The following is a 14,494-nucleotide window of genomic DNA, read 5'->3' on the forward strand; positions in this document are numbered from 1 at the left end:
ATCATAGGATGACTATGAGCTGCCAATGTGATATGGCTGTGAAAAAGCTAATGCGGTTTTGGGATGCATCAGGAGAGGCATTTCCAGTAGGGATAAGGAGGTTTTAGTACCATTATACAAGGCACTGGTGAGACCTCACCTAGAATACTGTGTGCAGTTCTGGTCTCCCATGTTTAAAAAGGATGAATTCAAACTGGAGCAGGTACAGAGAAGGGCTACTAGGATGATCCGAGGAATGGAAAACTTGTCTTATGAAAGGAGACTTAAGGAGCTTGGCTGTTTAGCCTAACTAAAAGAAGGTTGAGGGGAGATATGATTGCTCTCTATAAATATATCAGAGGGATAAATATGGGAGAGGGAGAGGAATTATTTCAGCTCAGCACCAATGTGGACACAAGAACAAATGGGTATAAACTGGCCACCAGGAAGTTTAGACTTGAAATTAGACGAAGGTTTCTAACCATCAGAGGAGTGAAGTTTTGGAATAGCCTTCCAAGGGAAGCAGTGGGGGTAAAAGATCTATCTGGTTTTAATATTCTACTCGATAAGTTTATGGAGGAGATGGTATGATGGGATAATGGGATTTTGGTAAGTAATTGATCTTTAAATATTCAGGGTAAATAGGACTAATCCCCTGAGATGGGATATTAGATGGATGGGATCTGAGTTACTTCAGAAAATTCTTTCCTGGGTATCTGGCTGGTGAATCTTGCCCATATGCTCAGGGTTTAGCTGATCACCATATTTGGGATCGGGAAGGAATTTTCCTCCAGGGCAGATTGGAGAGGCCCTGGAGGTTTTTCACCTTCCTCTGTAGCATGGGGCATGGGTGACTTGAGGGAGGCTTCTCTGCTCCTTGAAGTCTTTAAACCACGATTTAAGGACTTCAATAGCTCAGACATAGGTGAGGTTTTTCGTAGGAGTGGGTGGGTGAGATTCTGTGGCCTGCGCTGTGCAGGAGGTCGGACTAGATGATCAGAATGGTCCCTTCTGACCTTAGTATCTATGAATCTATGCAATTTGACTTAACTCCATAGTACATCCTACCTCTGGAGCTTGAATAGACCTACCTGGGTCACCTGTGATCAAGCTAGCGTATTAAAAATTGAGTGTAGCCACAGCAGCACAAGAGGTGGAACAGGCTATCTGCCCCAAGTACATGCATAGTCTATTGGACAGGGTGGTACTTGGGGCAGCAAGCCTCTCCTGCCATTGGTACTGCCACAGTGACGTTCTATTTTTAGCATGCTAGCTCGACCCGAGCTAGTCCAGGTATGTCTCCTCGAGCTGAAACTTACACCTTCAGCTCAAAGTGTGGACATGCCTCTTGTGTACCAGGGTGTATGTACCCCGCCTCCAGTCAGAGAAGGGAGAGGTTAGTAAGCGTTCTTGCAGGACAAGAAAAATACCTGCCTGGCCTGAAAGCGTATGAAAGCTGTCACGCCTGAAAGGAGAATTACAGCTGGATCTAATTTGGGAATCAGGCCTTTGAAAGGCAGTTTTAGGCTTTATGGAAAATGTCCTTTGGCTCTGTCTGCCTGGCTTCTAGTCCAAGAAGATCTTTCCCTCAGGGCTTAGGAGCTAGACGTGAATGCCATGAAGGACAAGAGACTGTAGTAGTCTGCACTGGACTACAGGGGCTGTTCCATGATATGATACTTCTCAGGGGGGGGTCTGGAATAAGCACTCTGTGAATACCTAAGAGTGTCGTGCCTTGCTGCATAAAGCCTGAAGCAGTCTGGAACCAGTCAGCCCTGCTCTACGTTACCTAGAATGAACAGTATTAGAGTAAGGATTACACTGAAACAGACACCTGAAGAAAATCCATCCTATATGCAGTGTGGCCGTTACTGCGGTGTTAGAAACCTTGATATCTTCTTGGAATTTCCTGACTCTTGTGTGCTTGAATTCTCAATGTTAACACTGTTTCGATGACAGGTTTTTGCTTTCAATTTCCCTTGCTGGTTTTATTGTAAGAAAGGGGAGAAGGGATGAAACTGAAGTGCCCTTTACTCAGGAGGACTAAATTAGCTCAACAGGCATCTTTCACTCAGCTGTCCTTAACATTCTCAACCCTGTCACTCAAGGAGGCTGCATGAAAACATGGCAGCACTGGTGCTGGAACAATTTGTATAGAGGGGGTGCTGAGAGCCATTGAATCAAACTGTAAACCCTGTATATGATGGAAACCACTTCAAGCCAGGGGGTGCTAGAGCACCTCCCGCACCTCTAGTTCCAGCACCTGTGCATGGCAATATGTGTGCACACTCCAAAATTAAATGTTCACCACTTCAAAAATACTGAACAGACCTGCTTCAAGCAGGGAATGCATTTCACTCCTCAAAGAAAGCTCTAAAACAAGCCAAGGTTTGAGTTTCGATCTTAAGTGTTATTGATACGCAAAAACCAAGGTTATGATAGGAACATGTGGGCTAAGTGCATTTTTCCATCTCGTATAATTCAAAAATAGCAAAACCAATTTTGCTCAAACGTTCAAAAAAATGTAATTATTGTGGGCTAAGCCCAAGCATGAATATCTTCAGCCCAGAAGGCATTTTAATGAGGAAACTGTGAGCAACTGGAGTAAAGTAGTTAAAATGAAAAGGGAAAATTCAGTTTTATAGGATTTGCTGACTCTGAACACTATACATAGTGTATTTTCCAGTATGCAACACGTCATGTAATGTATGGCATGTTAGTTTAAGATTGTATGTCAAGGCCTCTCCGTTTATTTACCAGACCTGCACTTAATTCTTCAGTAAACTTAGTAATTGATTAATCAATTAGCATGGCTGCATAATTCTGAAACTTCAGGGTTTATCGAAACATTAAGAAGTGCAGCACCAAGTAAATGTTGGGATACTCCAGAAATATACAAGGTGCCTCATGAAGAAGATGTGGCCTGTGTCACAAAGCATGCAGGCCAGATTATTTCCACTTGAGCATAGTGCCCTTTATTTGCACCATTTAGCTGAGATACTTTGCCCACAGGGCTTAGGGGCTACTCAGAAGGGAAAGCTGTTGTCAGGGTCAGTAGCTCCACATGACAAGGGTGGATCCCAGGTGGTAGCTGCTCCTTCAGAGAGCGCTTCAGCCTCTCTTTCCACCCCCTCATTTTGAGAGAAGGTCTGGTAGTGAGCCATATCACTCTCAACCTTGCCGCTCTCTCAGATTGGAAGATCTGTGCCTTACTGGCTCCCTTTCTGCCCTTTTGTGGGCTTGGCACAGAAGCAGGAAATGCAAAACAGGTGTGGAGAAAGACAGAATGGTGGTCTGTTGGCAATGGCAACATCTGATAACCCCATATAACCGTGCTTACTGAGAGGAGAGGTGAGGGATTGGAGAATCTATTCCATTGTTTTCCCATTTAGGCAAAAATGCTTTTGCATGCCCACAATCAAGAAAGGAGGCAACATTGCTTGGCAATCAAACTTAACAACCTCAATGACATCAATAGGCTTTGGATCAGTCCCTAAGTGTGCGTCACTGGAAATGTTTGTATTCCTGAAATCAATTAAGTTTATTGCTCGAAAAGCCCAGGGTTGAATTTACATTATTTGAAGTGTGAACAGACCTTGCAGGCAGACTGTTGTCCTGCCCCAGGGGATATTTCTGAAAAATATCTGGGATTGATGCTTTTACAAAAGTCCTAATGCTGGTCTGGGGCTCATTGTACAAACAGAAGTAAATAAAAAGAAAAGGAGTACTTGTGGCACCTTAGAGACTAACAAATTTATTAGAGCATAAGCTTTCGTGAGCTACAGCTCACTTCATCGGATGAAATGAGCTGTAGCTCACGAAAGCTTATGCTCTAATAAATTTGTTAGTCTCTAAGGTGCCACAAGTACTCCTTTTCTTTTTGCGAATACAGACTAACACGGCTGCTACTCTGAAAGAAGTAAATAAATAAGCCTTAAAGAGTTTACATTTGACTTTGAAATAACTCAGCCAACACATGAGAAATTGAAGGAAGGGGTTTTTGAGCCCCAAGATAAGTTATTTCTAGCATGGAAGATTTTAACAGTATCTAGAAAGGGAAAGGGTCCATCTGAGGCAGGGAAATCACATCAATATTCCCTGCAATTGGCTGATTGAATATTTGTAAGGGATCCCTACATACATACTTCCTGCCAATCCCCCCTCTCCCCAGCAGATACCTGGTATTTATGAATTAGTCTATCCCAACCACATGCTTCTGTGAAGCAGTATTAAAATACCAAACATCAGACCTGTAGATATGGGAAATGTAATGCAGCTGTGTTTTCTCTCTTTTTGCTATTTGGGACTTGTCAGGTTTCTGAGTTGAAAATACATGTTTTGTGTTTAACAGTTTTTGTCCTTCTTGTTCAGGAACATTGAAAATCTGGGATTTTGGAAGTGGGCAGGAAATTAAAGCTTTGCCTGTCGCAAATGACAGCAAAGATGATGAGCAGTGGCTGCTGCAGCTAGTTTATCTGAAGGCTAGTAAGAGTCGGCATGTGATCCTGGCTTTGGAACACAGTGGGAAGATCCAAATCATTCAGGTTTTTGATATTTTACATGTGATTTATTTCATTCTGTAGCTGCTAATTCTGAAGTTCAAACAGACAACTTTCATAAATCAGTAGGCAAACCCTATGCAACTGTCCATGTAAAGTCATTTTTCAGCAAAGTAACTCTTTAATATTTAAAATGTCAGTTCCATGGCTAGATTTTCATCATTCTGCTCACCTCTTTCCATGAATCCACTACACTGGAACCATTAATATTTTTCTCGTTGCAGTTAGGCTTTGGTAGGAAGTTTAAATTTCCTATCCCTCAGTCATTTTGCTCACCGAATAGGAGTCAGAGCCTGCCCTTAATTTGCAGGATGTGCATAACTTTACTCATTGAAGTAAATGGGAATACTCCAGTGAGTAAAGATATTCACACATGCAAGTGCTAGTAGATCAGGTCCCAAGACTAAAGAACTCTTTCCCTTCCCCTCTCCTTCAGAAGTGAAAATCAGAGGCCCACACATTCCTCTTTGATGACATGATGTGAGGGAACAGCATGATCTGAATCCTGCATAGGAAGGCTGCAAAGGGATATGAAAAAGAGCGTCTCATTCTATGGTTCCTTCCTTCCTCTTGAGTTGCTGCAGTGCAGCTCTCTAGCCCCATTAGCAATCAGCTTAAATAGTTTACAGACTAACAAGAAAACAGCTAGAAGCAAATTTGAGGCTACTTTTGTTCTTGCATATTTCTATTTATAGTGATTCCCTTTGCCCAAGCACCTACACAGGAGAGAATACTACACGCTAGGTAGTTGGTGAGGCAGACGTTAGTCCAATAAAAGTCATTACCTCACCCAACTTGTCTGTCTGTCTCTCTCTCTCTCTCTGTTCATAATTTGACACAGACCTAGCCCACTCTGCCACAATGCACTCATACAGTCAAGTTACATAATCATAATCCCAATACATACAACCATAGGATTGCATACAGAACATACACTCTTAGGTATAGCAAGGTCATGGACAAAAGAACAGTTTTCTGATTGCATCTGGATGAAATTTCTGTAACAAAAAGTTATACATTGTGGTTATGAGCATGAAAATATCAAATGTTTGGAAAAATAAGAATTTATGCAGCCTTCTTTATCTCTCTGAATGTTGCTATGGAGGAGAATAGCCACAGTGTATGGAGCTGCTTTACAAGTTAACGTACTATAAAACTTGAAATAATCAGTTAATTGAATTTGTTATTTTTGGTTAATTAAAAAACCTCTAAATTTAATTTACTTACAGCTTAGATAAATGTAGCCACATGAACCATTCCTCCCAAACATTACTGTGAATCAAATTTAAATCTGAAAGGTGCTAAATAATAATGCCTAGTAGATTTAAATATTTTACGGTAATTTTTTTTCCAAATGGTGGTTGTTCAATATTGAAATGGTTTAAAAAAATAACACCCCTCTTCAGCACTGATTAATTTTAGCATACAATGCCTCTAGAACTGCAAAGAGAAGAGGAGAGAACTACAAAAAAAAAAAAACCTGCAAAGAATGGGGCAGACAATCCTCAAATCTGGTGGATATTCCAATACTTAGATTTACAAAGCCAACACAAAACAGCTTCTGTAATACCTCACTGGTTACCCAGAAGCCAACAACATAGTCCCCTTAAAGTAACCCGGCCTCAGGCCTCCACCCAGACACCCAAGTCAAATATGATGAAGATTACTGAAAATCTTATTCATCATATTAAAAAGTTCTACCAATCCCAAAGGATCAGACACATTACCTCCCAGGTTAATGAATATTCCAGATCTTACACAAATACACACTTACAGCCAATTCTTATTAACTAAACTAAAACTTATTAAAAAAGAAAAGAGAGGGAGTATTGGTTAAAAGATCAGTATATTTATAGACATGAGCACAATCTTCAGATTCAGATTCATAGCAGAGATGGTGAGCTTTGTAGCTGCAAAGAGTTCTTTCAGAAATAGTTCATAGGTTATAGTCCAATGTTTCTATTCAGGGTGGTCCAGTCAGGACTGGGATCTCAGTCCTTACAGCTTAGGCTTCCCCTGCATGAAGCCTCAAGTAGATCTGAGATAACAGGATCAGGACCCCAGGGTCTTTTATACAGTTTTCTAGCAGCCACTTGACCATACAGTCCTGGGTTAACAATAGGCTTTTGATGTAGCCTTCTGTTTCCCAAACCTCACTAGTAATTAACTACATGGATTAACATAAGCTAATTTATCCGTTAGGCAGTCTATTACAAACTTTAAAGAGACCTATAGACAATGACATTATTTCATTCAAGATTCATCTAAATGTTAATATTCTTTTTTGATCTCTGAATCAATAGCTATAGTGACAGAGAGAAACTGTCTGTTTACTTATATCTTGTTTAATAATTAGCCACGTAAACACATACAATAAGTATCACCTCTAATTCTCTAACAATACAGGTTTTCACTTCAAAGTTCCAGCCTATCTCATAGGGAGAGGCCCTACTTACCATTCGCATACTTTCCTAACATGACTTTAAAGCTTGGGTCATTTAGCCAGCAAGCTGCTTAACCCTTTCTGGCCATGTGTTACACTCCGAATAAGATCCGTTGCAATTATACAACCATGGTAGCAACAATGGTTTGCATGGTCATATTTTAATCAGATAATGTCACATTTGTGTTTTTGTCTTTGGTTAAATGGGTCATTTTACTAGGGTAATGAAGGTGAACCTCATCTGACTGTTACATGGGAGCTCCCTGAGGCTGTGTCACTTATTCTGCAAGGGAATCCAGTCTTGTCTCTATGTCTGAAACCCAATGCCAGGAAAACAAATGGTTTTTTTCCAGATGTTCATCTGTTGTTTGACACAGATCCTAAGAGAAATAATGAAACCCAGGTGAGAACACATCTTAATTTTCTGCATTGTTTACCTAACATCAGCTAGTGAGTAAGAGATTTAGATGCAGTATGAGAGGCAAATGTTCTAAACTTTCCACTGCATTGAAATCCAAAAATATTTTATTTCAGGGGGTGACTATTTCTATGACATTTAGTTGGATGACACCTATTGATATTAACAAATTTATTAGAGCATAAGCTTTCGTGAGCTACAGCTCACTTCATCGGATGCATTGCTCACGAAAGCTTATGCTCTAATAAATTTGTTAGTCTCTAAGGTGCCACAAGTACTCCTTTTCTTTTTGCGAATACAGACTAACACGGCTGCTACTCTGAAACCTATTGATATTAGTAATTGTTGTGATTAAATAGATAAGCATTGGTATGACAATAGGCCCTTGATTATCGGTGTACAAGTTGGAAATAGTAAATAGAGATGTCCATCCAAAAATCTCAATAGCAATGAAAAGGACTTCATAAATCTTAATGAATGAATCCTCTCAGAAACAAAGAAAGGAAGAGAGAGCCAAAATATGTCTATCTTAGATGAGGGCACTTAGATGTGGAGAAACTGAGACTCATCCAAGATCAAACAGCAAGTCTGTGACAGACCTAGGGCTAGAAACCGGATCTCTTGATTGCCAGCCACTGGACGCTGCCTCCCATTCTAAATGACATGGCCATGGTGACATGAGTTACCTGTATATTTCTCATGAAATGGGGCACATTTAACACAGGCTTGCCAAATCCCTCTCGCAAGGGCAAATAGGTTCCCAGGTGATTGTGACCAATGTTACTGACCTCTGCAGAATCAAGCTTTCACAAATTTTTTTAGGTATGTTTGTAGCCCTGATAGTTGTGAAGAAAAATGTAGTGAGTCACCTGTAGCTACTGCTGCTAGGTGGTGAGAACAACTGCTACTCAGACACATTCAGGCCTGACTCTCTGTGAGCTCTACTCATTCTGCCTCAGTTCAGAGTGTGGAGGAGTCACTGCAATGGGATCAACTGAATCCTTTAGGCTCCACTATTCCTTACCGTGGGCCAAAGGGGAAAGGGGTGAAGATCAACAGTTCCCACTCCTCCTGGCTGCCAGTCACCTGAGGCCAGTTCCAGAGGAGTCCTGCTGTGCCCTTAACGATGTCCTTATGTGTCTGGCCTCCTCCTCATTTTTTTTTTTTTTTTTTTTTGTTGCTTATGTCCAGTGGGTCTCCCTCCTGCCTCCCATCAGGCTTGGTGGAACAGAAGATACCCCTCTCCATCTCAGAGAGGCCATGCATGCCAGCAGCTCTAGGGCCCCATCCCCTGAGCAAATGGCTGAATATCTGCCAGAATGGTGCTTTAAGTACTGTATATTCCATCCTAATAACACAAGAACAAGGGGACACTCAGTGAAACAGAAATGTGGCAAGTTCAAGACTGAAAAAAGGAAATACTCTTTCACACAATGTGTGGCTAGACTGTGGAATTTATTGCCACAGGAAGTTGTTGAGGCCAAGAATTTAGCAAGATTTTAAGAGGGATTGGATGTCTCTATGAATAACAAAAATCCTCTGAGCAGTGGCGTAGCTTGTACTCACCTGCTTGTACTCACCTAGTGGCGTTCCGGGTCTTCAGCAGCGGGTAAGGCAGCACTCCGGGTCTTCAGCAGCACTTCGGCAGCAGGTCCTTCACTCACTCCAGTCTTTGGCGGTACTGAAGGACCCCCCCCCCCCACCACCGAAATGCCGCCAAAGGCCGGAGCGAGTGAAGGACCTGAGGCTGAAGTGCCGTCAAAGACCTGGAGCGCCACCTGACAAGTTGTCAAAGACGCGGAGTGCTGCCGGGTGAGAAAAAATTAAAAAGGTGCCACTTCTGCTTGGTGGGAGAGCGCTGCCCCGCTCCCCTCCTAGCTGCGCTACTGCCTCTGAGTTATAATAGTTGATGCCAACAGATCACTAAAAGGAATATAAAACTTCCTGCTTCAGGGGTTAAACCAATCTCAAAATATTAGGGATTAGGATGAGATTTTTTGTGAGGGCAGATTATGCCACAGCTGCCAACTTTGATTTTTCACCTTCCTCTGAATCATTTGGTGCTGGCCAATGTTGGAGACAGGACACTGGACTAGATAGTCCATAGCTCTGATCCAATATCTCAATTCCTGTGTAATGCAATGCGTTGTGCAGTTGCTCGTGCTGTTAATTTCATTTGGATGTTTGCGATGTGTTAATGTCTCAGTTCAAGTATGTTTGCACTGGTATTAATGTATGGTGCAAACAGTGTAATACAAAAGGGAAGAAGAATGATCCTGTGTGTAAAACACAGAGTTGAGAGCTTGGGTGTTCTTCCAGGGACTTCCTATGTCATGTTGAACAAGTATCCCCCTCCATAAAATGGGCATAAGAATACTTACAGTGGTTGCCACCTAAAAGGTCAGCATTCACCAGGATTTATCACGAGTATTCCCTCCCACTTCATCCTTCGTCCCTAAAACAGGAAACTACTCTGGGGTCTCAGGTACCCTTGCATAGTTAATGCAGTCTTTAATAGTGACCATTGGTCTTACCTCAGAGGGATGCTGAGGTCTTTGGATGGAAGGCACCATAAGAATGGCAAATGTTATAATGTGTAACTCTAATAAAATGCATTGAGTTTACAACGATGTACAATGTCATTTTCTGTACATAACTCATCTGTTTAAAACATTTCACTATCAAATGTCATGTCCTTCTTAGTAAAAGTCTTATTTATGCTTCCTTTAGAATTTACCACTGGGTGAAGAAATGAAGTGCTTTGATGTGTTAAAAGTAGAAGGATACAGCTTGATAGCTACTGGAAATGCACATGGTGCAATAATCTTGTGGGATTTTGAATCTGCTACTGTCAGATACTTGTAAGTAATACTTTGGTAACAGATATGGCAATATCCTGGACAATTCCTATGGAATTAAGTTAAACCTTATTGATTTAAGTTTAAGTATTTTGGAAGTACATTGTATTGAAAATACAAATGTTAATGTACTATTGTATTGTATGGAACTTCTTTAGAGGAAGAACAAGATTAATGCAATCTCTAGAAGATATTAGGATTTCTGTGGATAATGCATTTGAAATTGGGGTGAGGGAAATGCAAATGATAAACCTAGAATCCATCCTTTTGAAGCTGCACTTTGAGCAGAGCACTATTGGCTGGAGGATTACCTATTCATGGCAGGAGCCATGGAAGCACCCTAAAAGTGTGTGTGTGGGGGGGAGATGGGGAGACATAGGTGCACTGTCTCTTCCCCCTGAGGCTCTGCCCCACATTTGATCCCTTCCTCCTCCTCCCCGTCGCTCGCCCTTATAGGCCGGTAAAAAGTGGGAGGGCTATGGTTCCCTGGCCCCCCCCGTTCCAGCACCCTGGTTCACTGTCTCCTCAAAGAACCAAACTGGATAAGTGAGTGACTCACAAAGTCATGGGTTGTTCTCATTCTGAGCAAAGAGTGTGTGGTGAATTTGAAACTACAGGGAAAACCCCAGTTGGGTTTTGAAGGACTGCTTCTGCCAAAGCCCATGTTGGAGGGAGTGATCTCTGTACGGAGGTGAGAAAATTAAGTGAATTTGCCTCCTGTAAAATGGCAAAAAGCCTAAGTATATTTAATCATGTATTTAATGGATCATATAATATATATACTAGCATATTAGCTAGCAATATATATAAGCAAGTGCATAGTCAATATAAATGTAGGGCTAGTTTTGTTCAGACCTTTGAATAATATTTTTATTAAAAGATTGCACAAAATGTTCTTGGCTTACTAAGTGTCCTGTCATTTCACTTCTTGGGATATTCCTGATATGGATGTGAGGTTCCAAGAATGACATAACAGTGAGAAGTTGCGATAACCCAGCCAAATGTAATCAGGGTATAAAAAAAAAGAGTCCCTATCAAGTATTAAGATTGACAGTTTTGTTATTGCAAATAAGTAAATAAACAAGTTATTTAATTTAGGCTATAATGTGGAATCTTCTAGTTGGTCATAGAACTGTATTCATTCTGTAATGAATCAGAGGAGAGGGGTGTTGATAAAAGTATGGTAGTATCTTGGGTATAAATAGTGTACGGAGACTTAAGTCTTTGCGTTGTTTATGTACACCTTGTCTGTACATGCAGCCAAATAATTGGCCTGACATACCTCAACTGATCACTGGGTTGTGGCACTTTGTACCTATGCTGAAATAAACCTGTTCCTTGCATCTAAACTCTGGAGTTAGCAGTGATTTTGCCTGCTATAGCAGGCGGTAGTTGTCTGCTTTGCTAGGTTCATAGGGTAATCTGTGTGTCTGGTTGGTGGTCCTGAAAACATCCTTACAATCTCTGGCAAGCTTATTAGTATGTGTGTAGACTCTTTTATTGTTTTTCATATATTTTGTCATGCTTTTATCTGAAGAATAAAATGTACTTGCTTAGAAAGACATGTTGGTAGCTTATAAACTGGTAGCAATTATGCTGTGTACCATATCTGAGGAGAGAAGTGAAGCAGGTTGGCTTAGGCAAACAATCTTTTGCTGGAATAACATAGTGAAGGCATTGCATTGGTCAGCCTGGAAATACACAGTCAGGTCAGAGAGAGATGCGGGTCCCCATTCAAGAAAGGCTACAGCAAGAGACCTGGAAGTCTGACACTGAACTGCTAAGGGGGAAATACAGGTGTAGCTGCTCTGAACTGCGACACTGTTCATGGAGACATTTTGATTTACAGTGCACCCACACAGCCTAACAAGAAGTGACATTTTTGAAGTATACGACCTTTTACCCTACTATCAAAGGATTGATTGAGAAGGATTTAAAGTAGCAACATATTTAGCAACATACATACTTAGCGTTTCCTCCAGTCCACTCCAAAATAATCTGGTCAAATAATCCTACCACAGCAGGTGGGATTAGTTGACTAGATTATTTAGGAGTGGACTGGAGGAGGTATTTCTAAGCAAGTGATGTAATCAGATATTAGCATTAACATCTCTGAGCAGTGGTGGTAAGGGAAATTCTACCAATGTAAATTATTCAGTCCTTTACCATTAGCCTTTGGCACTGGCACTAGCCTATTTAAAGTGGTAAGAGGTTATAGAGCCATCCCAATTTTGGAAGTGTTCAGCATTGTGTGGGCATCTGGAAGGAGCTGATACTACTGCTGCCATTGGGAGATCCTATTACTGCTCATTTATTGTGGATTTTCTAAAGCTGTTGTAATGGTGATTCTGCCCCTTCCTTTGTCTTCTGTAGGATGGATGGATACGGGGGATTCAGAGTTTGTTTGGTTTAGATAAACATCCAAAATTATTTGGGTGATCCAAAGTTTAGGACTCTGCCCCCACAACAATGTGAAATGGTCTAACATCATCAAGCGAGCGATGGGCAAGCACAGGCTCTTCGATGATGCTTCCAGCAGGCCCGAGCACCCCTCTCTCAGCTTTTGTTATCTTTGCCACACTTCCTCTTCCACCCTCCAAAAAAATAAAGCTGAGGCAGTATCTTTTGTGGGTAGATAGGCAAACTGCCCATCCATTCTTCAGCAATGGGACCCTGAAGTATTCATTAGACCATGCTGGGGTTGCTGCTCCTGGCCTAAGGATGGGGATTTCATTAAAATATGGTGCATTCTGCCACATCCTGGCCCCTGGACACCTTACGTGGTTAAAGGTCCAGGAGTAGTGGCGGATTTGTTGGAGCATTTCCTTATCCTGTTGTTGAAGGATGGGGAGGCTGGCTGTCCATCCCCCAGAAGATCCCTTAATCCTGAATTTTGGAAAGGTAGTGGTATTGTCAACTGCTGTGTGAGGGAATTTGCTCATCATGGGTGCCCCCTTATGGCTGGGCATGGGCGTAGAGTCTCCTCTTTTCCTGGTATATCCTGCCAACAGTTGCTCTAGCCCAGTGATGACCTGGGCTATATAAAGAGTCCAGCAATGCCCCCTCTGCATCAAGGTCTAGTAATCTTGAGCCTTCTGGCTTTAGGGCTTCTCTCGTCTAGAGTTCCCATATCAGGGGTAAGCTTTCTGCCTCCTACCCTGCCTAGGAGTTGTTAGGGAACCACCCTCTCCACCAGTTCCCAATGCAGAGCCCAGAAGCTGATAGCTAAGTTCTGCACCCAGAAGTGCAATGCTTCTGTTTCCCTGGGTCATTCCTACCAGTCCCCTCCTGGCATTTAAAAACAAGGAATTAAACAACTGAAATCAAAGGTAAAGCCTCAGATCTGAGTTCCATGAGCCCCTTCTCTGTGAGTTTGGTGAAGTCAAGACCAGCAGAAGCCTCAGGCGTTAGGACATCGTGTAGTGCTGCTTCCCAGGATCTGAGAATGTACATCAATTCACTTCCACTGTTTACCTTCCTCCTGACCTGGTCTGCTTTCCTTTTGAGCTCTTCCTCCAAGCCATGCATGCTTTGCACTTTCTCAACCCCTTCCTTACTGGTGTGGTGTTTGTATATGCCATCACACCATGCAAAGAGGTAGAGAAGGAGGCCAGGCGGTCACCTTCTCATGAGTTTGGACTGGGACAAAGCCAGCTGGCTGCCCTTTGAAGATGATAGAAGTGGAGCAGTAGAAAGCCTTCTCATCTCCTAATGGCATGGTAAAGGAAGACTACATTTTTTGCATGAAAATGCCAAGTGTGGATGGACATGAGTGGGCAGATGGTGGCCCCACTTCTTCTGGAGGAGAATCCTTTACTGAATTCCTCTAGACATCAGTGGTTTGGCTTTGAAAAAAGATAAGATTTGGAGAGGATTGCTACGGTACTGATCATCACTACTTTGCCAATATCTAGTTGTATTAGGAAAGCTCTTCTTTCTTTCATCTGAGTGGCTTCTGGTCTACTTTGACCTTCATGCTGGTTCCAAGAGCTACTAATATGGTGCTTGTTTTAGATTCCATATTTGTTTTCCTTTCCCCTGTCTTTTGGTGGTGCTCCTCTTGATCCTCACTGTTTGTCTTTTAAATATTTCTCATTTTTTGTGCCAAAGTTTGACAGAGAAATCCCTTCAAAACACCTTCTTCCCTAATTAACTGCTCCAAAAAGTTGTCATTAAAAATATCACTGTTATCACTCCTAAAGTCTCCAGAAACTCTGAAGTTATTGGGATGGTGGGT

At 41.9% G+C, this 14,494-nt stretch overlaps 1 protein-coding gene and 2 long non-coding RNA genes across 4 annotated transcripts in view; 1 reads left to right on the forward strand and 2 right to left on the reverse strand.

Annotated features, from left to right (window-relative positions):
* The window catches only part of WDR64 (WD repeat domain 64), a 146,420-nt gene that overhangs the window by 104,697 nt on the left and 27,229 nt on the right, over nt 1-14,494 (forward strand). The window contains 3 exon segments of the mRNA XM_038395210.2: nt 4,351-4,523; nt 7,202-7,384; nt 10,130-10,260. Of these exon segments, the coding sequence (XP_038251138.2) occupies nt 4,351-4,523; nt 7,202-7,384; nt 10,130-10,260 (487 nt within the window).
* The window catches only part of LOC122459430, a 124,197-nt gene that overhangs the window by 56,055 nt on the left and 53,648 nt on the right, over nt 1-14,494 (reverse strand). The window lies entirely within an intron of this gene.
* The window catches only part of LOC122459431, a 35,592-nt gene continuing 27,965 nt past the window's right edge, over nt 6,868-14,494 (reverse strand). The window contains exon 5 of the long non-coding RNA XR_006280135.1: nt 6,868-7,361. This is a non-coding gene — a long non-coding RNA (uncharacterized LOC122459431). The remainder of the gene's footprint in view (nt 7,362-14,494) is intronic.

This window comes from Dermochelys coriacea, chromosome 3 (genome assembly GCF_009764565.3).
Source record: "Dermochelys coriacea isolate rDerCor1 chromosome 3, rDerCor1.pri.v4, whole genome shotgun sequence".
Classification (NCBI taxonomy): Eukaryota; Metazoa; Chordata; order Testudines; family Dermochelyidae; genus Dermochelys; species Dermochelys coriacea.